Consider the following 26,183-nt stretch of genomic DNA (forward strand, 5'->3'; position numbering starts at 1 on the left):
AATCCAAAGCGTGGATTTGAAAGTATATATTACTCATCACCTAGTTATGTATATTATTTAATGTATGTTAGTCATCACTGTAAATTTCTTGTTAATGTGCATTGTGTATTATTTTTTCAGTGAATGACATTAGTTAAGACAGATTACTATTATTTTATTGCCATACACAATTACACACTATAGTGTTTCCTCTGCAATTGTAAAAATGCATGATTGTTTAATACAGTAGCGCAGAATTCCCTCAGAACTAGCAGGTTTATGCTTCACCCACCATCTGCTGAAGACAGAGAAATACTGAGGAACTGAAGGTGGCATCAGGGTTCTTGAAGCAATGTGAGTTTTACTTTCTCTGTCTCCATCTACTGGCATGGATGAATAAACCAGGAGTCTGGACTGGTCCAGGTACGTACAGGGAACTCAGGGTACTAAGGGAACTTAAAGAACTTCTGGAGCTTCACTGGCTGACCTTTTCAATATTTCTTTAGAGTTGGGACTAGTTATGTAAAACTGGAGAGGGGCAGATGTGGTTTCTATTCATAAAAGTGGAAGTAAGGAGTAGGCTAGGAACTACAGGCTAGTTAGTTTGTGCAGATTCTGCAATTAAATGGATTGTAAGATCCGAGGCAACCTGGTTTTATCAGAAATAGATGTTAGACAAATCTGATCAATTTTTTTTGATTGGGTGACCAGAGAGTTGGATCAAGGGAGAGTGCTAGATAAAGTATACTTGGATTTCAATAAGGTCTTTGACATGTTTCCACATAGGCAATTTATAAATTAATTGAGCGCCCTTGGTATGGGATCTTGAGTGACTAACTATTAGAAACTGGCAATGTGTGATGCAACTCAAGGTAGTGGTAGAGGAGAGCTTACTCTGAGAAAGGATGTGTTCCTAGCGGTGTGCCTAAGGAATCAGTCCTTGATCCGGTTCTTTTCAACATTTTTGTTACCTACATAACAGAAGGGTTGTCTGGAAAGGTTTGTCTTTTTGCCGATACCAAAATCTGCAACAAGGTAGGCAGCCAGAAAGAAATAGAAAACATGGAGGGATCTAGCAAAGCTTGAGGAATGGTCTTGGGTCTGGCAGTTAAGATTTAATGTTAAAAATACATTTAGGATGCAGAAACCCAAGGGAGAGGTATAGTATTGTAAGTTAAATTCTTCTAAGCACAAAGAAAGAGCAGGATCTGGGATTGATTGGATCTGATGCTCTTAAGGAGGCTAAACAGGTAAATAAAGAACATAAGAAATCATGATACTGGGTCAGACCAAGGATACATCAAGCCCAGCTTCCTGTTGCCAACAGTGGCCAATCCAGGCTACAAATACCTGGCAAGTACCCAAAAACTAAGTATATTGATTTTTGGACCAGAGACAGCATGGATTCTCCAGGGGAAGGTCCTGTCAGACAAATCTGAGTGATTTTTTTTGATTGGGTAACCAGAGAATTGGATTGAGGAAGAGCATTCAAAATGTTCTACTTGGATTTCAGCAAAGCTTTTGATATGATCCCATATAGGAGGCTTGTAAATAAAATGAAAAGCTTGGAAGCGAGCACCGAGGTGGTGGCATGAATTACAAACTGGTTGACTGATAGTGGATAATGGTCAACGGAACCTACTCTGAAGAGAAAGTCGTGTTAAGTGGATCAGTTTTAGGACCGGTTCTATTCAATATCTTTGTGAGCTTCATTGAGGATGGGATAGAAAGTAATGTTTGTCTATTTGCAGATGATATTAAGATCTGCAAGAGTAGACACACTTCAAGGAGTAGAGAGAATGAAAAGTTATTTAAAAAAGCTTGAAAAGTGGCCAAAGATTTGGCAGCTGGGATTCAATGCCAAGAAGTACACAGTCATGCACCTGAGATATGGTAATCCAAAAGAGAGGTATGTAATGGGGGGGTGGGGGGTTATAGACCTATGTGCATGGAACAAGAGGGACCTTGGGGGTCCTAGTGTCTGGCGATCTGAAGACGGCATAGCAATATGACAAGGTGATAGCTAAAGCCAGAAGAATGCTGGACTGCATAGAGAAATAACCAATAAGAAAAAGGATTTGATAATGCCCTTGTACAGGTCCTTGAGGCCTCACCTGGAGTATTGTGTTCAGTTCTGAAGCCCATATCTCAAAAAGGATAGAGAAAGAATGGAGACAGTCCAGAGAAGGGCAACCAAAAAGGTATGGGTCTCTACTTGGAAGACGCTGAAGGGTCTAAATATGTATTCCCTGGAAGAGAAGAGGTGCAGAGGAGATATGATCGAGACCTTCAGATACCTGAAAGGTTTAATGATGCATGAACTTCTAAACTTTTCCACTAGAAACAATAGAACTAGGGATCATGAAATGAAACTCCAGTGGGGACAACTCAGAACGAACATCAGAGAATATTTCTTTATGGAGAGGATGGTGGATGTCTGGAATGCCATTCTTGAGGTGGTGAAAACAAAAACATTCATACAATTCAAAGGTGCGTGGGAAAAACAATGTGGATTCCTAAAGACTAGAGAATGGAAATGAAGACAAGTGCATGGGGGTAACCTGCTCGGTGGGGTTACTATCCTTAACAGAAGGCATGGGGATTACTACTCTTTAATAAGCCTTGATGTTTTTGATGCAACTACAACATCACTCTCTGCTTTGATGGCAGGAGAGAAGAGGAATTGGATTCAGACAACCACCAATATGGTCCCTGACTTTTACGGTATGGTGTATTGAAATGCAGACCTAATGGAAAAAGTATACGACTGCTTCTACAGCCAAGCCATGTTAAGCAGCATTGTTTGAATTTTCAAGAAGGTGCCTCACCCAGTAAAAATGTTGCTAGTGGCAATTTTTATGGGTTTTCCAGTTGCTTGGTTATGATTGTAAATATTACCACCCTTATCATAAGTTAGCTTGAGGATAACCGCACAGAGTGGCAGTTACTACCTTTAAGAGAAAATTGGGGGTAATCTGCATGATGTGGCAGACTACCACAAGAAGTCTGCTGGGCAGACTGGATGGACCATTTGGTTTTTTCTGCCGTCAATGTTACTGTGCAGATATCTGTGTCAGAAACAGTATTTAATAGTGATAGTTCAGAGGAACTGAAACCAATCACAGTAAACCTGAAAGATGTAATAGGGCAGAGCTGACAAATTGGAAAATAACAAATCACCTTGACCAGATGGTATATGCCCCAGAGATCTGAAAGAACTCAAAAAAGAAATTCCAGCTCTATTATTAGTAATTTGTAACCTTTCATTGAAATCGTCTATTGTATCTGAAGATTGGAAAGTGGTCAATGTAATGCTAATCTTTATAAAGGTTTATGGGATAATGTGGGAAACTATAGAGCAGCGAGCTTGACTTTAGTTCCAGGAAAATTCATAGAAAGTAGTCTAAAGAACAAAATCATAAGTTAACCAGTGCAGGAAACACCCAAAAGAAGGGAAAGAGGTGAGAAATTTTGCTCGTTGGGAGATTTTAATCTGCTAGATGTGGACAGGAGTATCCCTGCTGCAGAATCTGTAGGGAGCAGAGAGATTGTGAGTGCCTTGCAAAGGGCTCTGCTTTGACAAATGGTGATGGAACTCATGAGAGAAGGAGCAATACTGGACCTGGTGCTCACAAATAGGGATAGCATTTCTAATGTTTGTGTAAGTGACCATCCAAATGCCAGTGATCATTAGACAATATAGTTTAATCTAACATAGTAACAGAGTAAATGATGGCAGATAAAGCCCAAAGGTACATCCAGTCTGCTCAGCAAGTTTCTTTTGGTAGTAATGGCTGTCCTGTGCAGCTAAGAAGGATAGAAGTCATACAAAGATCAAAGTCATGGATTGAAGAAATATAGACTTTGTTAAAATAGGGAAGAACCTCGAGGAGCTAAAAGGCTAGGAGGAGATAGGAGAAATGGAATATCAGAGGGCTAAATTAAAATGAGCTATAAAAAAGCAATCAATCTTTAGGTAAGAAAAGTGAATAGAAGTAAAAGAAAAAAGAAACCAATGGAGTTCTCTAAAGGGGTGGCTGAAAAAATAAAGGTAAAAAGATCAGTGTTCAAAAAGAACAAAGGAACAGAAAAAGAGGCACACAGGGAAGAATATCTGGTGAAGCTGAGAGAGAGGAGGATAGAGATTAGGATGAAAAAAGCTCAAGTGGATAAAGGATAACCAAACAGGTAAAAGCTAAGTGACAAAACATACCTTAGATATATCAGGGAAAAGAGGAAAGTCAGAGGTGATATTGTAAAATTGAAAGGAGATAAGGATCATTATGTGGAGAAAGATAAGGAAAAAGCAGAAATATTAAACACTTCATTTCATTGTTCACTAAAAAAGACCTTGGGGAAGGACTGTTGTTGGTTGGTAGAAGCATGGATAACAGTGGGGAAGATATCGCTATTTATGGAAGAGAGTAGGTGGAACTAGTAAAACTGAAAGTGGACAAGGCCATGGGGCCAGATGAGATACATCCCAGGATACTGAAGGAGCTCAGAAAGGTGCTGGCAGGTCCGCTGAAAGATCTGTTCAACAGATCAAAGGAAATGGGAGTGATGTCACAAGAATGGAGAAGGGGGGTTGTGATTCTGCTTCACAAAAAAGGTAGCAAGGAGGAACCTGGAAACTATAGGCCAGTTAGTTCACTATCCTTTCCACTGAAGTAAGGCTAACTATAATGTGCCAGGTCGCATCATCCAAGATAACATCTCTAACCAGACAAAGATCATGTCAGAAAAATACGACCATTTCTTTTGAGTGACTAGAGAATTAAATCAGGGAAGAGCATTTAATGTGATTTATTTGGATTTCAGCAAAGCTTTTGATATTGTCCTGTACAGGAAGCTCATGAACAAATTGAAAAGCCTGCGAATGGGATGCCAAGGTGGTAGAATGGATCATAAAAACAAAAGAACATATGAAATTGCCAAACTGGGTCAGACTGAGGGCCCCATTAAGCCCAACATTGTTTCCAACAGTGGCCAATCCAGGTTACAAGTACTTGGCAAGAACCCAAACATTAACTATATCCTATGTTACTAATGCCATTAATAGTAGTAACTATTCCCTAATTCAATTTGATAGTTTATGGACTTCTCCAGGAACTTATCCAACCTTTTTTAAACTCAGCTACACCAACTACCCAAACCACATCCTCCAGCAACAAATTCCAGAGCTAATTGTGCACTGATTGAAAAATAATTTTCTCTGATTTGTTTTAAATGTGCTACTTTGCTCACATCATGGAGTGTCCCTAGTCCTTCTGTTATCTGAAAGAGTAAATAACGGATTCACATCTACCCGATCTAGTCCTTTCATGGTTTTATAGACCTCTATCATATCCCCCCTTCAACCCGTCTCTTTTCCAAGCTGAACAGCCCTAACTTCTTTAGCCTTTCCTCATAGGGGAGCCATTTCATCCCCTTTTATCATTTGGTCACCCTTCTCAATACCTTCGCCAATGCAACTATATCATTTTTGAGAAGTGGTGACCAGAGTACGTATGATCTCACCACGGAGCAACACAGAGGCATTGTGAGCAACACAGAGGCATTATGACATTCTCCATTCTCTTCCTAATAATTCCTAAAATTCTATTCGCTTTTTGACTGCCACAGCACACTGAGGTGAAGATTTCAATCCACGATGATGCCTAGATCTCTTTCGTGGGTAGTAACTCCTAAAATGGAAGCTAACATTGTGTAACTACAGCATGGGTTATTTTTCCTTATATGCATCACTTGCACTTCTCCATATTATTTATTTTATTTTATTTATTTATTTGCAGTTTTTATATACCGACATTTGTTTAGTAACCTCACATCGGTTCACAATTAACAGAAACATTGCAGCTGTGCCAACTAGAATGAACATGTGCAACAGTGCTTTACAATAAACAATAAACATTTACAATAAATAATAAACAATAAACTTTACAATAAACTTGTTAACGAACATATGCAATAGTGCTTTACAATAAACTTGTTAAGCTGGGGGGGAGGGGAGAGAACACTGGAACAATGAAAGGGAAAAATAAAATAGTGGTACAAAGCAAATTGTTATCTCACTGAATTTATAAGTCTATAAATAAATAGAATGAATTTTATAAAACACAATTGGAAAAGAAAAAAAGCTGGGTATGAGAGAAAGAAATGGGATAGAAGTCTTATATACAATTGATATACAATCTATATACAATCAATATGAATAATTGCCAACAAAAAGGTAGGTGTGGTGAGAAAGAAAAAGGGGATGTACATTTAAGTAAATTAGTGGGCAAGGCTGTAGGAGTAAGGGAGAGAGGAGAGCGTAAGGGTTAAGTATAAGCCTGTAGGAAAAGCCATGTTTTCAGTTTTTGCTTAAATTTTATTGGGCATGTTTCTTGCCATAACTCCGGTGTCATATTGTTCCAACAGTTCGGTCCGGCTATGGTTATCACACGCTTCCTAGTTGACTCAAGAGTGGTGGTTTTATGTGTGGGGGTGTGTAGGGTGGCTGCATGTTGTGTTCTAGGGGTTCTGGAGTGTTTGTGGAAGTAAAGTGTTTTCATTGTGTAGGGTCTTGTGTATTAGAGATAAGGTTTTGAATATGATTCTCTGCGCAATGGGGAGCCAGTGCAGATCTCTGAGTATGGGAGTAATATGTTCCGATTTTCTGGTGTTGGTGAGAATGCATGCTGCTGCATTCTGAAGCATTTGTAGTGGTAGAATGGTAGTTTTGGGTAGGCCTAGGAGAAGGGCATTACAATAATCAACCTTCGAAAAAATGAGGGATTGCAGTACAGTACGGAAATCGTGTTGGTAGAGTAATGGTCTTGAACCCATCTTTAATAATGTTGTTGATATGTTTTTTTAAATTAAGGTGGTAGGTCTAATGTGACTCCAAGGTTTATAACAGTGTTAGTGATGTCAGGAGAAGTGAGTGATGTGTGAGTGGCAGCAATTGTGTTTTTGTGATTCTGTGGGGAAATGACCATAAGTTCTGTTTTATCGGGGTTAATGGTCAGATTGATGCTAGTAAGGAGGTTACTAATGGCGGAGAGGGCAGTATCCCATGTTTTAAGGGCATCATTAAGGGAGTCAGTAATGGGGATAACGATTTGTACGTCATCCGCATAGATGAAGTACAAAAGGCCAAGTTTTGTCAGTAGGTGACAAAGAGGGAGGATATAAATATTAAAGAGGGTAGAGGAGAGGGCAGATCCTTGTGGTACTCCGTGAGTTATATTGTATGGTTGCGATTCATGGTTTTCAAAATTGACTTTATATTGCCGTCCACGTAGGAAAGCTTCAAACCATTGCAGTGGGGTGTTAGCTATGCCGATTTCCTTGAGAATGTTGTGATTAATAGTATCGAAGGCTGCAGAAATGTCAAGCATGGCTAGTAGGAAGGATTGACCTTTGTCGAACCCAGTAAGTATGGTGTTGATAAGAGAGATGAGCAGAGTTTCGGTGCTCATACATTTACGAAAACCATGTTGCAATGGTGAGAGAATTTCAAATTTTTCCAGGTGTTCAGTGAGCTGCGTGTTTACAATTTTTTCAAGGATTTTTGCTATGAAGGGAAGGTTGGAAATAGGTCGGTAATTGATTAGGTCAGAGGCATCAGCTTTGGGCTTTTTTAGAATAGGTCTGATGATAGCTTGTTTTAAGCGTATTAGGGAAATTGATAATTTTAGCAATTGAGGGTACTATGATTTCAGGGATGGAGAGAAGATGTTTGTTGGGTATAGTGTTACTTGGACGTGTGGCAGGTTTCATTTTTTTAATGGTATTTTGAATCTCTAGGGACGTGGTGGGTTCGAAGGCATTAAATATAGCAGAGGAATCATGTGGGATGGTTTTGGTAAGGGGATTATTGCCAGGGAACCGTGCCATGATTTTAACTATTTTCTCGTGAAACTATTTAGCTAAGTTCTCACTTTTGGTTTGGGCATATTTATTACAGGTGGGAGTGGCATTGGTTTTAGTCATTTGTGTTACATACGTGAAGAGAGCGTTTGCATTAAATTGCAGGTCATGTATTTTTTTTGCATGGTAATTTTTTTTTGCGCTGAGGGTTTGCTCACGATAGATATGTAGGGTTGCTCTGTAAGTATTTCTTTTTGTGAGGGAGGGGTTGTTACACCAATCTTTTTCCAATTTCCTAAGGGTGCGTTTTAGAGCTGTCAGTTCAGGGGTGTACCATGGTTTAAGTGAAGATTTGGAGTGGCCAATTTTTTCAGTGCGAAGGGGGCAAAGGTCGTTGGCAATGTTCCCAGTGATAGAATACCATGATGTGATTGCTGAGTTGATGTCAGCTAGTTCAAGATTATGAAGTTCTTTGTTGAATGCAACAGTGAGTTCATCGATAGAACATAATTTGCGGATCTGTATAGTTTTAAGTTCTGGGATTTGGGGTGAAGTGGTTCATTTAAGGGTTATTATATTTGATCTGCCATATGGATGCCCAATCTTCCAGTCTCACAAGGTCCTCCTGCAATTTTTCACAATCTGCGTGTGATTTACTATTCTGAATAATTTTGCATCATCTGCAAATTTGATCACCTTACTCATATCACTTTCCAGATCATTTATAAATATTTATTTATTTATTTAGCACTTTTATATACCGACTTTCCAATAACAGAGTTACTGATCAATTCGGTTTACATTCTAAACAGAAACATTGACAAGTTAATGTCTTACAATGAACAGGTAGCAGGAACTTGGATACAGATATATGGGGTTAATAACATAACGTAAATGCTACGGAGCCAAATGTTGGCTAAGGAAATAGGTGATAGGTATAAGGCTGGGAATTTGATTTTTTAGACTGCCAAAGGATTCATAGATGACCTGATAGTTCTTTGGGGGTACTAATAGGTGATAGGTATAAGGCTGGGAATTTGATTTTTTAGACTGCCAAAGGATTCATAGATGACCTGATAGTTCTTTGGGGGTACTAGAGAGAACTAGAGATGATTTATATAGTTCTCTACTGGTTACCAAAAAAGGGATCCTTGGCAGGGAAAGTTCCGCAGATTGATGATTATGAGAAAGCTTGGTTGAATAACCAGGTCTTTAGTCTTTTTTTAAATGTAGTAGGGCATTGCACTGATTTGAGGTCTGACGGGAGAGCGTTCCAGAGTTTGGGACCGGCTGTAGAGAAGGCTCTTTTGCTTAATGCTGACTTCATCGGTGGAATCTGAAGGTTGTTTCTGTAGGCTTGTCTCACTGGTCTAACCAATCCAATTACAGATCATGAGGCACTCCATTTTTATCTTTTGCTACTAAGAAAACTTACCATTTAATCTTACTCTGTTTCCAGTCTTTAATCAGTTTGCAATCTACAAAAGGGCATCTCCTCCTATCCCAAAATGTTTTAGTTTTCTTGGAAGCGTTCTCATGAGGGATTTTGTCAAATGCCTTCTGAAAATCCAAATACACCACATCTACTGGTTCACCTTTATCCACATTTATTAACCCCTTCAACAAATGGTAGCAGATTTGTGAGGCAAAACTTCCCTTGTGTAAATCCATGATGACTGTGTGTTCCATTAAACCATGTCTTTCTATATATTCTGTGATTTTATTCTTTAGAATAGTTTCCACTAGTGTTCCTGTCACTGAAGTCAGGTTCACCGGTCCAAAGTTTCCCAGATCACACTGGGGCCTTTTTTAAATATCAGGGTTACATTGGCCACCCTCTAGTCTTTACCTACAATTTTAATTAAAGATTACACATTTTTACTAAAAGATCTGAAATTTCATTTTTTAGTTCCTTCAGAACCATGGATCTCATACAATCCAGACCAGGTGATTTGCTATTCTTTAGTTTGCCAATCTGGCTTACTACATCTTCCATATTCACCCTGATTTGGTTTAGTTCATCCGAACTATCACCCTTGAAAACCTTCTCCGGAACCGGTATCTCCCCAATATCCTCATTAGTAAACACGGAAACAAATAATTCATTTAGTCTTTCTGCAATGGCCTTATCTTCCCTAAGAGCCCCTTTAATCCCTTGGTCATCTAACAGTCCAACCAACTTCCTCGCAGTTGTCCTACTTTGAACATATTTTTAAAAGTTTTTTAATGAGCTTTTGCCTCTATGGCCAACTTCATTTCAAACTCTCTTACACTGCCTTATCAATGTTTTTACATTTAATTTGACAAAGTTTCTGCTTTTTCCTATATTCTTCAAATGGATCTTTCTTCCAGTTTTTGAAGGACATTTTTTGGCTAAAATAACCTCTTTCCCCTTGCCTTTCAACCATATCGGGAATCATTTGGCCTACCTTCCACCTTTCTCAATGTGTGGAATACATACGGCCTGCATGTCAAAGATGGTATTTTTAAACAATGTCCATGTCTGTTGTACACAATCTTTGCAGCTGTACCTTTCAGTTTGGTTTTTTTGGGTGTTTTGTTTTTTTTTAATATTTTCCTCATTTTATCAAAGTTTCCCCTTTTGAAAGTTTAGTGTTGGAGCTGTAGATTTACATAATGTTCCCTTTCCAGTCATTAGTTCAAATTTGATCATGCTATGATCACTACTGCCAAGTGGCCTCACCACCTTTATCTCTCTCACCAAATCCTGCGATCCACTAAAAGTTCTCTCTTTTGTCAATTCCTGAATCAATTGTTCCACGAAGCAGTCATTTATTCCACCGAGGAACTTTACCTCTCTAGCATGTCCTGATGTTAACATTTACCCAGTCAATATTGGGGTAGTTGAAATCTACCATTATTAATGCACTGCCAAATTGGTTAGCTTCCTTGATTTCTCTTAGCATTTCATTGTCTGTCTCCTCATTTTGGCCAGGTAGACAGTAGTATACTCCTATCACTTACCCAACATACACAGGATTTCTACCCATAAAGATTTGATAGTACATTTAGTCTCTTGTAGGATCTTTATCCTGTTGGACTCTATGTCTTCCCGGACATAAAGTGCCAACCCCCCTCCAAGTTGATCCTCCCTATTATTGCGATATAATTTGTACCCTGGTATAGTACTAATCCCATTGGTTATCCTCTTTCCACCAGGGCTCTGAGATGCCAATTATGTCTATGTCATAATTCACAACAATTTACTAACTCTCCCATCTTACTTCTTATACTTCTGGCATTGGCATACAGACATTTCAAAAAGTGTGTTTTTTGTTTGTATTAACATTCTGCTTTTCAGCTCAGGTGATTCTTTACTTATAGCCACAGACTAAGAACATGTCATACTGGGTCAGACCAAGGGTCCATCAAGCCCAGCATCCTGTTTCCAACAGTGGCCAATCCAGGCCAAAAGAACCTGGCAAGTACCCAAAACTAAGTCTGTTGCATGTTACTGTTGCTAGTAATAGCAGTGGCTATTTTCTAAGTCAGCTTAATTAATAGCAGGTAATGGACTTCTCCTCCAAGAACTTTTCCAATCCTTTTGTAAACACAGCTACCCTAAGTGAACTAACATCATCCTCTGGCAACAAATTCCAGAGTTTAATTGTGCGTTGAGTGAAAAATAACTTTCTCTGATTAGTTTTAAATGTGCCACATGCTAACTTCATGGAGTGCCCTCTAGTCTTTCTATTATCTGAAAGAGTAAATAACAGCTTCACATTTACCCATTCTAGACCTATCAAGATTTTAAACACTTCTATCATTTCCCCCCCCTCAGCCATCTCTTCTCCAAGCTGAAAAGTCCTAACCTCTTTAGTCTTTCCTCATAAGGGAGCTGTGCCATTCCCTTTATCATTTTGGTCACCCTTCTCTGTACCTTCTCCATCACAACTATATCTTTTTTAAGATGCGGCGACCAGAATTGTACATAGTATTCAGGGTGCGGTCTCACCATGGAGCGATACAGAGGCATTATGACATTTTCCGTTTTATTCACCATTCACTTTCTAATAATTCCCAACATTCTGTTTTTTTTTTTGACTGCCACAGCACACTGAACCAATGATTTCAATGTGTTATCCACTATGACGCTTAGATCTCTTTCTTGGGTAGTAGCTGCTAATATGGAACCTAACATTGTGTAACTATACCATGGGTTATTTTTCCCTATATGCATCACCTTGCACTTTTCCACGTTAAATTTCATCTGCTATTTCGAAGCCCAATTTTCCAGTCTCACAAGGTCTTCCTGCAATTTATCACAATCTGCTTGTGATTTAACTACTCTGAACAATTTTGTATCATCTGCAAATTTTATTACCTCACTCGTCGTATTTCTTTCCAGATCATTTATAAATATATTGAAAAGTACGGGTCCCAATACAGATCCCTGAGGCACTCTGCTGCCCACTCCCACTGAGAAAATTGTCCATTTAATCCTACTCTGTTTCCTGTCGTTTAGCCAACATTCCAGCAAGCCACCCCTATGGCTCTACTCTTCATTCCCATCCTCTAGCCTTTATGGATCCACAGTTCCACAGTGTTTATCCCATGCCACTTTGAAATCCTTCACAGTTTTAGTCTTCACCATTTCCTCCGGAAAGGTATTCCAGACATCCACCACATGCTCCGTGAAGAAATACTTCCTGACATTGATTCTGAGTCTTCCACCCTGGAGTTTCAAATCGTGACACCTAGTTCTACTGATTTTTTTCCAATGGAAAAGGTTTGTTGTTGACCATGGATCATTAAAACCTTTCAAGTATCTGAAAGTCTGTATCATATCACCTCTGCTCCTCCTCTCCTCCAGGGTATAAGCATTTAGGTTCTTCAATCTCTCCTCATAAGTCAATTTATGAAGACTATCCACATTTTTCATCGCCCTTCTCTGGACTGCCTCCATCCTGTCTCTGCCCCTTTGGACATACGGTCTCCAGAACTAAATACAGTACTCCAGGTGAGGCCTCCCCAAGGCCCTGTACAAGGGGATCATCACTTCCTTTCTCTTACTAGATATTCCTCTCTCTACGCAGCCCAGCATTCTGGCTTTAGCCATCGCCTTGTCACATTGTTTTGCCGACTTCAGATCGTTAGACACTATCACCCCAAGTTCTCTCTCCTGCTCCGTGCACATCAGCCCTTCACCCCCCTCAAATTCACTTCTGATTTCCAAACCCCATATGCATGACTGTGCACTTCTTGGCATTGAATCTCAGCTGCCATATCTTCGACCACTTTTCCAGCTTCCTTAAATCCTGTCATTCTCTCCACTCCTTCTGGCATGTCCACTCTGTTGCAGATCTTAGTACCAACCACAAAAAGACAAACCTTATCTTCTATCCCGTCCGCAATGTCGCTCAAAAATATTGAACAGGATTGGTCCCAGCACCGATCCTTGCGGCACTCCGTTTAACACTGCTCTCTCTTCAAAGTAAGTTCCATTTACTATCACACATTGTCTTCTGTCCGTCAACCAGTTTGCAATCCAGGCCACCACCTTGGCACTCACGCCTAAGCTTCTCATTTTATTCACAAGCCTCCTGTGCGGGACCGTATCAAGAGTATTGCTGAAATCCAAGTAGATGACACTGAACGCTCTTCCTTGATCCAATTCCCTAGTCACCCAATCAAAAAAGTCAATCTGATTTGTCTGACAGGACCTTCCCCCCTGGTGAATCCATGCTGCCTCTAGTCCAGCAATTCATCTGACTGTAGATAGTTCACTATTCTTTCTTTTCAGCAGCGATTCCATTACTTTTGCCACCACTGAGGTGAGGCTAACTGGCCTGTAGTTTCCAGCCTCCTCTCTGCTCCCACTCTTGTGAAGCAGGACCATCACCGCTCTTCTCCAATCACTCAGCACCACTCCCGTTTCTAGGGATCTATTTAACAGGTCATGCAGCAGACCTGCCAGCACATCTCTGAGTTCCCTCAGAATCCTGGGATGAACCTCATCAGGCCCCATGGCTTTGTCCACTTTCAGTTTTCCTAGCTCTTCCCATACATTCTCTTCTGTAAAAAGAGTTTCATCTACTCCATTCCCCTCCAGTTTCTTGTTAACTAGCGACGGTCCTTCTCCAGGGTTCTTGTGATGCCCTTGTCGTGGTCTAAGACAGGAGAAGGTCAGAGAACAGACCAGTCTGGAGTCTGTTATGCTTTTCAACAGTTTAATTACAAAAAGTTCAGCAAGACAGAATTAAAATGGCTGCTTACCTCAGCAGACTGACAATGCAAGAACAGTTTTTCCAAAAGAGCAGAGCACTCCATTACAGCTTCCTCCTTCTCCTTGGGGCCTCTCTAACTCTCTCAGGGCCTCACCTTTGTATCCCTTACCTCAGTGAAATGCCCCCACCCGAGGATCCCTTTCCTGTCTGTCTTAAGGTGGACTGGGCCAGATAGCTGGAGCCAGTCTGTTAAGGCAATCTGAGGCTTTCTATCATATACTCTATCACATTCCCTCCCTCTCAGCTCAATCTTTCTTAGTTGAGCACCTGCCTGTACAAGGGAGACTTCCCTAGAAAGGAAGTCTGCATTTATATTTGCCTTCCTTGCTCTGTGTCGAACTTTAAAGTCAAATGGTTGGAGTGCCAGAAACCACCTCATTACTCATCCATTGGACTCCTTATTCCGAGAGACCCAGACAAGGGGTTGGTGATCTGTTACCAGCATGAACTGGCAACCCAGTAGATAATAACAAAAAGCCTCCAAGGCCCATTTGACAGCTAAGGCCTATTTTCTATTGTTGAATAGCGTCTCTCTCGAGGTAGTAGCTTCCTGCTAATGAAGGCTACTGGATGTTCTTAGTCTTCTTTCTCTTGTGTGAGGACGGCTCCTAGCCCCACCTCTGATGCATCTGTCTGTACTATAAAGGGCTTAGTAAAGTCCGGATTTAGCAGAACAGGTTCTGAGCATATGTCTTTCTTTAAACCCTGGAAGGCTTCCTTCGCCTCTGCAGACCATCTAACCTTCTCTGGGGCTTTCTTCTGTAATAGGCATGTGAGGGGCTCCGCTTTTTCTGAAAAGTTTGGTATGAACCGTCGATAGTAACCGATGAGACCTAAAAAAGCTCTCACCTTACTCTTTGTCTGTGGAACCGGGACTCGGATAATTGCTTCTATTTTCCGTGCCTGCGGGTGGACTTTTCCTTTCCCAAGGGAGTATCCCAGATATAGTACTTCTTGACCCAATTTACATTTCTAGGGGTTGGCTGTCAGTCCAGTCTTTCGTAGACTTATAAGTACTGCCTGCAACTGCCTTAAGTATGTCTCCCAGTCTCCACTATAAATGACGATGTCATCCAGATAGGCTGCGGCATAACCCTGATGTGGGCGTAGCAAGCGGTCTAGCAAGCGCTGGAAGGTAGCCGGAGCCCCATGAAGTCTGAACGGCAGGACCGTAAACTGGAAGTGTCCTTTCGGTGTTGAGAAAGCCATCTTCTCCTTCGCAGTTGTTGCCAGGGGAACTTGCCAGTATCCCTTTGTCAAATCAAGAGTGGAGATGAACTGGGCAGTTCCCAAGCGTTCAATGAGTTCATCCATGCGGGGCATTGGGTATGCGTCCAGCTTCGAAGCTTCATTATCTTCTGGAAGTTAATACAGAACTGGATGCTACCATCCGGTTTAGGTACCAGTACATTGGGCAAGGACCAATCGCTATTGGATTCCTCTATGACCCCAAGTCAAAGCATTTCTTTCACCTCAGCTTCTACAACCTGCCTCCTGGCTTCATGAATCCGGTAGGGCCATTGCTTAATTATTACTCCTGGGTTTGTAATGTTGTCGTGACACGCTAAGTGAGTTCTCCCGGGCATAGTCGAGAAGACATCTTTGTTCCAAGTCACCAGTTTATCTAGGTCCACTTTCTGCGTTGTGGAGAGTTGGTCCCCATATGGGATCATCTGGGGCCCGGAAGTTTGTGAAACTTCTGGACCAAAGTCTTCTTCTTGGACCAGACTGCAAGTCGGAGAAACCCATTTTTTAAAATAGATTCACGTGGAAGATCTGAGCCTTCTTCCGTTTGTTGGGTTGGCCACTTTATAAGCCAATGGGCCCATCTTCTCCAGTACCTCATATGGACCTTGCCAATGGGACAGCAATTTACTTTCCGACGTCGGTAGTAGCACTAGTATGCGGTCTCCCGGCTGGAAGACCCGAGGAACAGCAGACTGGTTATATTGTCGGGCTAGGGTAGCCTGGGCCTTTTCCAGGCATAGTCAGGCAGCCTCTCCTGCCCTCCCCAGTTGGTCCTGCATCTGGATCACATAGTCAGCCAAATTCCATCCAGAATTGGGTTCCTTCTCCCAGGTCTCTCGTACTACATCCAGGATTCCCCGTGGTCTTCTACCATACAATAATTCGAATGGGGAAAACCCGATGAACTTTGAGGGACCTCTTGAGTGGTGTTTTGTTAAAACGCTCCATGAGCCCATCAGTTTGTGGATGCTAAACTGATGTCCGCAGGGTTTTTACCTGCAATAATGTGCAAACTTGTTTCATCACTTTAGAGACAAATGGGGTCCCTTGGTCAGTTAATATCTCCCCACCTGGGAAATCACCTCCACCAAGGCCTTAGCTATTGTTTGAGTCTTCATATCTCGTAGGGGAATAGCTTCTGGATACCTGGTTGCATAATTGAGAATGACCAGGATATATTTGTTTCCACGGCTAGATCTCTCTAAGGGGCCTACCAAGTCCATAGCGACCCTCTCAAAAGGTGTCTCTATAATTGGCATAGGCACTAGGAGAGCTACGTGCATTTTATTTATTTATTTATTTTTAATTTTTATATACCGACATTCTTGTATCAAATACAAATCATACCGGTTTACATTAAAACAGAATATGCGGAAAAATATATTTCCTTTGTCTAATACATTGAATAATTATAACAAAAACTGTTAAAAGATAAAGATAAAAAAGTTGGAAAACAGTTAATTAACAGAATAATAATAAAGGAATTTAAAAAGTAGCACAAAGGGTTGCACGAAGGGGTGCACAAAGGGAAGAGCCCCTTTGTTGCGCCTCTTCGGAGTGCGACGCCCGGCGGAAAGGTGCCGTTTACCGGCTTGGCGTTGAGCGTGCTGACGTCAGGGGGCGGATCTCTTCTTCACTGTTTCTTAGTTTCAAGCGATTTTTGCGGCCAGTCTGGTCAGCTGACAGGTAGGGCAGGACTGACAATAGTCCTGAACGTGTTGATATAAGCCAGGCCAATCGAACTGGGCTAAAATCTTTTCTCGTGTTTTCTCTTCCTCTAGGTGGCCCCCCAAAAGGTGACTATGAGCAAGCTGAAACACTTGCTGACGATTCTGCTGGGGAACCAAAAGCTGCTCAACCGTTTCGCGCTCCAGATTCCCCTTTGCTACTCTGTATACTAGATTTTTCTTGAGTACAAAAAAAAAAGGGGGGGGGGGCTGGCTTTTGACCCTCCACCCCAGAGACTAATTCCCCATCTATTATCTGTATATTCTCCCGGGCCCCTTTTAGTGTCCCATCTTCTTGTAGGGCCCGCCTAAAATTCCCGGGGTTTCCCTCGCCTATCCAGTCTGAGGGAACCTCTATGGGTTGGGGAGCCCCCTCTAACTCCACGACTGCCTCTAAACCTTGTGAATAATTATTTATTTATTTTTATTTAAAGTTTTTTATATACCGACAATCAATTATACTTTTCTATCCTACGTTGTCTACGAGGCTTGAGTATATTAGGATTATTAATATACAAGTCCAGGTCTTCTAACGGAAAGACCTCCGGAAATGAGGTCTCTTCCTCGCTGAACTCATCTGGGCCCCTCATGAGCTGGGCCCAAAGAGTCCCAAAGTCTGGATAATCTCGTCCCAGTATCACCGGATATAGTATCCAGGGAGCACTCCCACTTCTACTGTCGCTTGTCCCACTGGAGTATTCAATAGGACCTGACTGATCGGATATTGTCTCTGGTCTCCATGTATACAAGCGAGGGTCACTTTCTGTTCATAATCAGTGTTTTTTTGACCAGTTCCCTCCGAATGAGAGTTTTTACACTTCCCGAGTCTACTAAGGCTTGGGTCGAATCGCCATCTAGCTCCACTGGAACCACGAAGGTTGTAAATCCTAAGCAGCGAATGTCCACAAACGAGCAGGAGTAAGGGGCCATCAAATTGACATCCATAAATTCATCCTCCACTTGATAGCAGTCCCGAGCAAAGTGCCCCCTTCTCTCCACAGTTGAAGCAGGTCCCTTTGGGATTCACTGCTTCTAGGTGTTTACTCGTTCCACCCTCAGGTCACTAATGCGTTATCAGGGTTTTGTGAGGTAGGGGAGACTCTTCACTTCTCGGCCGATATAGCGGCTTAGGGTTCCACCCCTCGATTCTCTTCTTCCTTTCTCCAAGCCCTTTATTCGGGAATTCTTCTCTGCTGGAGTAAGCCCACAGCCTGCAGCATCCAAATAACGCTCTAGTAGGGAAACCACATCCTTCAGGGTCCCCGCTGTCTGTCACCGCACCCATTCACGCACTTGGGCGGGGAGAACATTCACAAACTATTCTGCCACAACAGTCTCCGCAACTTCAACTCCCCTTTTATTATCGGGTTCTAGCCACCACCAGCACCGGTCCTTTAATTTCTGAGCTAGAACCCGGGGTCTCTCTCCTGGTGTAAAGGTTAAGCCCTGGAAACTTTTCCGATAAGATTCCATATTCAGCCCCAGACTATCGAGTATGGCAGCCTTGACCTCCTCATAGTCTTGGGCTTGCTGGTTGTCAAGGGCCCAATATGTGGCCTGGGCCTCACCGGTTAAATGTGGGGCCACTCTCATGGCCCACTGGGACCTAAAAGAATAGATGCCTGGATCTTTTCCAACACTTTATTGATGCAGAGACATGTCCAATGAAATTGCCCGACTCAGGCCGTTTCGCAGCTTTACAGCCGCTGCCTCAGGGGCTACAAACAAACAGAGTGAACAATCACATAAAATGAATAAATATTTCATAAATAATATAACCATTTTCTCCAAAATTAAATAGTTATTAAGATCTCACAAATATTAAAAAGAATTTTATATAAAAGAATAAACATCCTTTTTAAACATTATAAAGATCTAAAATCATAAAATCATGATTAAAAATTAAAAAGGTGAAAGCAAATTATTAACTGAATTAGTCAAGTTCCAAATGGAAGCATACTTATTCATTTAGAACAAAACTTAATATGTTCTAGCTCATTTAAAAATGTAAATAATTTACCTCCACTATTCCAATCAGTAATGCTGTTTCATCCAATCAATTGTAATGGTATGCCAGCAATACAAGAAAAACTAGAAAAAATCCAACCATTATTAAAACATTCAGTTCTATAATTATTGAAACAAATTTCAATCTAATTAATAAAAACATATGGTAAAATATGCTCACGTATATTCTTTAGCGTTTTTGTCATATATGCTTTGCTAACAATGTTAGAATCACAATGTGATTTTTAACATTACATTTAAGTGGCTCATATATATATATTTTAGCATTTTAATCATGTGTGCACTGACACAGTGCACACATGCCCAAAATCGGCAGCCTTGCGCGCACCGATCCCGAATTTTATATGATACGCGCGGCTACGCGTGTATCTTATAAAATCCAGCGTACTTTTGTTTGCGCCTGGTGCGCCAACAAAAGTACGCTATCGCGCTATTTTTTAAAATCTACCCCTCTGTTTGTAGCCCCTGAGGCAGCGGCTGTAAAGCTGCGAAACTCAGCCTGAGTCGGGCAATTTCATTGAACACGTCTCTGCATCAATAAAGTGTTGGAAAAGATCCAGGCATCTATTCTTTTGTGTTCACCTGACGGTTATCATAGATCGCCTACCTCTTTGTTTTCTTGGACCATTGGGACCTAAGCCAGGCCATGGCCTCCGCCACCCTTTCAAAGGTGACCAGGAAGGCTTCTGGGCCATCTTGGGGCCTCATCTTTGTCAGCCGAATTTCCAGTGTTGGTGGGGTTGGACTCTGTTCCTTTCCGGTGTGTACCCCATTGGTCCCTGGCGCTGGTGTCCTTCGTAGTAATTGGCCATTAAGCTGTGCTTGTGCTTCCAGGTGTTGCTGCAATTGTTGCAGTAGCTGCTGGTGCTGTGCATACTGGGCCTAAGCAGCTGCCAGGAGCGGCTGTTGTCCCTCCACCAGAGCTTGCAGTAGCTGCTCCATTTCTCAAGGAGGTTCCTGCAGAGGCTATTCTGAGCTCCTGCCTCTTCAAGACCGGAAACCTTCCCCCTTCTTCCAAACAAAAGAAAAGCCTGCTTCACCAGCTCTAACTCACTTCTTCTGTTCCCTCCCTCCGGCAGAGCTTCTCTCCTTAGCCAGTACCAACAAACAACAACAAAAAAAAAAAATCCTGTGTGGCTACCATTGCAGCCAGGCCCCCCCCCCCCCAAAAAAAAAAATAATTTTTTTTTTTTCTCTGCTAGTGTAGGACGCTTAGAACAGGTAATCCCGCTTTTGTCACCATATGTGATGCCCTTGGAGTGGTCTAAGACAGGAGAAGGTGGGAGAACAGACCAGGCTGGAGTCTGTTATGCTTTTCAACAGTTTAATTACAAAAAGTTCAACAAGACAGAATCAAAATGGCTGCTTACCTCAGCAGACTGACAATGCAAGAACAGTTTTTCCAAAAGAGCAGAGCACGTCATTACAGCTTCCTTCTTCTCCCTGGGGCCTCTCTAACTCTCTCAGGGCCTCACCTTTGTATCCCTTACCTCAGGGAAACACCCCCACCCAAGGATTCCTTTCCTGTCTGTCTGGATAGCTGGATCCAGTCCGTTAAGGCAGTCTGAGGCTTTCTATCATATACTCTATCACAATCCTCTTTAGTGAATACCGAACTGAAGTATTTGTTTAATATTTCTGCCATTTCTTCATCTCTCCACACATTGATCCTTTTCACCTTTCAATTTCACTATACCACTTTGGACTTTTCTCCTCTCTAATGTATCCGAAAAATGTTTTGTCACCTCACTTTTGGCAATCCTTTCTTCCGCTTGACTTTTTGCTGTCTTGATTACTTTCTTCGTCTCCCTCAGTTCCACCAGATATTCTTCCTTGTGATCCTCCCTTTGGGATCCTTTATATTTCTTAAATGCTGTTCTTTTAGCTTTTATTTTATCAGCCACCTCATTTGAGAACCAGATAGGTTTCATTTTTCTCTTGCTTTTCTTTACTTTTCTAACATATAGATTAGTTGCCTTAGTAATTGCTCCTTTTAGTTTGGCCCACTGTTCCACATCTCTCTTGTTCTCCCAGCCTTCTAGTTTTTCCTCCAGGTACTTCCCCATTTCAATAAGATTGTTTTTTTGAACTGCAAAACTTGGGTCTTCGTGCGACTTCTCCGTATCTTATTTGTAATATGAAACCATACCGTTTGATATCACTGGTGCTGAGGTGGGCACCTACCTGGACATCAGAGACATTATCTCAGTTTGTGAGCACTAAATCGAGTATAGCTCCCTCCCTCATAGGTTCCATTACCATTTGTTTGAACAGAGCCCCTTGCAGGGCATCCACTATCTCTCTACTACTGTTAGATTCTGCAGAAGGAATTTTCCAGTCTACATCTGGCAGATTAAAATCTCCAACAATAACTACTTCTCCCTTCTTTCCCATCTTTTGGATGTCTTAAACAAGATCTCTGATTTGGAGGCCTGTAAACCACTCCAATAAAAATGGATGCCCCATCTTTTTTTAGGTCGGCCCATAGTGCTTCTTTGCCCCATCTTCCTTGCAGCTCACATACTTGGATATTGTTTTTGACAAAGAGCCACTCCTCCCCCTTTTCTGTCCCCTCTGCTCTTCCTTAACAAGTTATAGCCCGGTATGGCCATATGCCAATCATGAGATTCCGTGAACCACGTCTCCATGACAGCAACAATGTCCAGCTTTTCTCGTTCAGGTTACTGCTTTTCTTGGACTCCTTTTGTGACTTATTTAGCTGAATTTTGTTATCCACTTCACCCTTTTCCATTGCATTTGTATTGGGGTGGGGGGGGGGGGGTGACATTCTAATTTCCTTCTGCCACTCCTGGCATCCAGTTTAAATGCCTTATGACACAGGATTTGAATTTAGCTCTTAGGATCTTTTTTCCTGCCTCAGACAGATGTAAGCCATCTTTGACAAAGAGCTTTTTACTGTTCCATACACGGCCCCAGCCCCCAATATATCCAAAACGTTGTTCCTTACACCAGGATTTGAGCCATACATTGAAGTTATCAATATGGCGTAGCCTCACCTCCCCTTTCCATGAACAGGTAACACTTCTGAAAAGGCAATGGTTGTCACCATGTGACTAATCTGCTTCGCTAGAGACTGGAAATCTCTCTGTATCTCTTGGATACTGTTTTTAGCAAGGTCGTTGGTTCCAGATGCATAATAATATCAATTTTAGAGTCTTTGCTTTTTTCTTTGACTGCTTTGACTATCTGAATAGCATTTCTGCTGGTCGATGATCCTGGAAGGCTTTTAACTGTAGTGTTTCTTTCAAAAAGAGTTCCTAAATTAGTGCCTATGATGACAGTCACCCAGCATAATGAGCTTTTTCCTTTGGTTATTGATTGTATTATGGAATTTCTGTATGCATTGGGTTTCTTCTTTCTTTTCAGATACCACTTCAATCTCTTTCACAAGAGTTTCTTCATTATCTAATACAGAGAAGGCATTTTGTTCTTGTGTCACTTGAAAAGAGCATGTGTCTCTGCATCACAGGTCTTACTCTGCCAGAGCCCACTGTAATCCCATAACCCCGTTTTTTTGGGTTCGTTAACGCCCTTTGTGAGTGTGTGTGTGTGTGTGTGTGGGGGGGGGGGGGGGGTAGGCATGTGGGCTGCACAATTGTGAAGAATGGGTGTTGTGGGTCACAGATCTTATCCTTCCTGAGTCCACTGTAAACCTCTTTTTCCTTGACTTTTGGTTTTTCTGTGGTAATGGAGAATTCCTGAATATTGTAAAGTGGGTGAAAATGTCATTATTGCAGTTAATTCACCTTTAACTTCAGCCAGCTCCTTTTTCAAGGAAGAGAGTTCTGAATAAATGGGGCAAGCCCTTAATTTCCAAATGATTTCCCTCAAAATAAAGACTCCACAATAGTTACACTGGATAGTCCTCATTTTGGTAAATTTATTTGATGGATAACACCTGAGGAATTACCAAAGTTCCAAGTTATCTTGTTGCCAATTATGTTTTTAGGCAGACTATATCAGAAAAGCAAACCCAGAGGTGGGCGGGTAGAGCAGAAGAGTGGGAGGGAGTCACAGTTAACACTTGGCTAGGGCTATTTATGGACACTGTATCTGCTATTGATTTTGAACAGACCCTCCCCCAGATTGGCTAGTTAAGATTTTTACTTAGCTCTTCCCAAGAATCTGTAGTTATGGCTTTCTCCTTGAAGTTCAAAGCAGACTGAAGGCTTGATTGCCCCCTGCAATGCACTATGAGTTACCTGCCCAAAGCTGAATAGAACAATCCCTTTTTGGTTTTTTTGGCTTAAACAAACACAGCAATATCAATATCTAGGAAAATATAGAGATAAGGCTAGCACTACACAGAAAGCAGAAAAATATAACCAGGAAACCCTCTAAAATAAGGATAAATTAAACTTTTATCTTAGCTGGTCCCAAGAATCTGTAGTTATGGCTTTCTCCTTGAAATTCAAAGCAGAATCTTCTGTCCAAGCCTTACTGATTCGAGTAAGCATCCTAAGCCTCAGTTTGAATGACAGTGTCAAAGGTCAAAATACTGCCTGCAGGCCAGTTCAAAGGAAATGAGCACTCTAGGGAAAAACAAAGTTCCAGGGCATAACAAGGAGTAACAGTGTTCATAAAACCACTGTTTGCTGTATTTTATGTTATATTTTATTGGTTAGTGTAGTTTGTTTCATATTGTATAATGTTTAAGTGTTTATTGCATACTTGTTTGTAATTTATATTTTTATTGTAACTTGCTGTGAGCTAGGGCTGGAACAGTGAGAAAATCATATTAAATTAATAAAATAAATCTACATCCAAGGGATTGTTTTAAAAAAAGAATCCAAATGGGTATTATTAAATTTTGGAAAAAAACAAGACACCAACATACAAATCTTCTCTCTGAAATCCGCTTGATATGCATAGGATTGAGAGTGAGGTCAGGAAGCACAGCAGCAATGACTTCTCCAGTGAGGTCTCCAGCAATAATGGTATTCAGCCAATCTGAGCCTGAGATAGTCTGCAAGGGAATAGAAAAAGATGAGTGTGAAAGAACATGGTAATCTGCCTTACTACTTTCAGATACAGCCATGCTAATTTTATACATAGGACAGTAATTTTTATATATTGACATAAAAGTACAAAACTATAACAGCTGTGGTGACTGCTTCATCTACAGGTAAATTATTCTAGGAATTCAACACTTTCTCACTGAGCCTCCCTCTATCCAACCTTATATCATGACCCTTGTCCTTTTTATTTTTAAACTTTAGTTTTATTGAGATTGCAAATATCAAACATATTAAAGAAAGCCTGGGATAAGCAAACAGAAGCAAGTAGAAGGAAAGCCAGAAAACTGGGGCCTATGGTATTTACAGTCCTTATTTGCCATATATTTTTTTAAACATACGTTTCTATTCCACATTTCCTAGGGCATTCAAAGCAGATCACAACAGAATTAAAACAAAGCAAAAAAACAAATAAAACAGCAAAATGCATAAAACATGAAGGTAATTTTGAACAGTCAGCCTATAAATGCACAATTCAGCGTATACAAAGTTACAGCAGTATTTTATAAATTGTGTGGCGGGAACTGCACAGCGTACAAAATACTGTGTTACTATGTCCCAAAAAATCCAAATGTTTCAGGTCACATGCATATTTTTAATGCAAGAAGCAACATGCCTTCTTTATTAATTTACCACTGGCAGCTTGCACAATCTTGCTTACCCATGCCCTACCCAGCCATTAATGCAGACCCCCATGAACACAGGAAGATTTGGAAAACAGGCCTCAGCTTTACTAAATGGTAACAAACTACTCCTCCAATCCCAGACACACCCATGTTTACTGTAATGTTACTAGGCATCAAAACTGCTGTCTGCCTTGACAAAGCAAGAGAACCTCCATCCACCGAGTATCCAAGGGGGCCTCATCATCTGGGGTAGTTTTGCCCAACTGCTGGTACTGCCCCCTAAGGAGATATCATTCGCCCAAATCCTTGGTACCCACCCCCAAGGTGCCTACCGGCTTGGGTAACCCTGGCATCCCCCAGCTGCGACAAAAAGCATACATCTAGAACACAGAGATAAGTTGTTAACATATTTAACTAACCAATACTGCTCATAACAGAACGAATCCCCATGCACCCACTACCCTGTGGACACCCTGCTGCTAGAAGAGGGAGGGTGGGTGGGAATATTTAGCCCCAAAAATTTGGTGGCTGCCGGCATACAGCAATTTAAATCCCCAACTAGTGCAATATCTCCCCTGCTCGTCATGGGATGATCCTGCTCCCTCCACCAGCCATGTCATCGGAAAATGGGCAGTCCCGATGGAAACCCTGATGCCGAGCACGATGCTCCTGCCGGTGGAGGAGGGGCTAACAAGGCTACGCGCCATGTTAAAAGAGGTCTCCGTGCAGGCTGCAAAGGACCTCTTATTTAGCAAACTGCTCCCATATATTTTGAGAGTGTAATAATTGTTACAAGTGTGCATATTAAGCCTTGGTTATAAGCGGAGGCATATGTTTTATAAAGAATACATGTACTTTGCATATGAAAATACTTGGGTGCATAATCAGAATCACCAATTTACTGACACCTCCGCCATTTTGCCTAGAGCCTCCAGCACTTCTCCCTGACCACCCACCACTTAACACAGATCTTCCACTGAAAAACTGTGGACAATAGACAGGTGCAATTTCAGTTCTGCAACTCAGGTCAGCAAGTGTAAAAGCATGCATAGAAGCCTGGTAATGTTTGTGCATATTCCCCTTACAAAATACCAACTTGTGCATGAACTTCCAAACTCTGCCTAGAATGCCCATACATCACTCCTTTTCTGTGTTAACATTTATGCAACGCACTGCACATATGTGAATTCTCCTGGCCTTTTCAAAATCATGTCTATGCGTTTATGGTTAAATCTGTTTTATTGGTTTTCAGAAACAAACATAACAGTAAGCTGAATGCAACTCAGGAACACTGGGGAGCTCTGACCAGTGCCCCAATAATGCAAGAAAATTAAAAAAAAAACAAAAACCCACAATGAAAGCCCCCCCTCCCACCCCCGGAAGGCTAGAAAGTTATAATTCAGTTACAGCTGAATTAGCTGCAATAAAGAAAGT

At 41.4% G+C, this 26,183-nt stretch overlaps 1 protein-coding gene across 3 annotated transcripts in view; it reads right to left on the reverse strand.

Annotated features, from left to right (window-relative positions):
• Positions 1-26,183, reverse strand: part of GTF3C2 (general transcription factor IIIC subunit 2) — a 265,747-nt gene that overhangs the window by 44,918 nt on the left and 194,646 nt on the right. For 2 of the 3 annotated variants that reach the window (XR_003855599.1, XM_029595224.1), the window contains one exon: positions 23,946-24,074. Coding sequence is in view for 2 of the 3 variants with exons in the window: in XM_029595224.1 (XP_029451084.1) it covers positions 23,946-24,074 (129 nt within the window). In the remaining variant the exon portion in view is untranslated. Of the gene's footprint in view, positions 1-23,905; positions 24,075-26,183 lie in introns of those variants that run through there. The other variant, XM_029595225.1, reaches the window with a different exon arrangement.

Source organism: Rhinatrema bivittatum, chromosome 3, assembly GCF_901001135.1.
Source record: "Rhinatrema bivittatum chromosome 3, aRhiBiv1.1, whole genome shotgun sequence".
In the NCBI taxonomy this organism is placed as follows: domain Eukaryota; kingdom Metazoa; phylum Chordata; class Amphibia; order Gymnophiona; family Rhinatrematidae; genus Rhinatrema; species Rhinatrema bivittatum.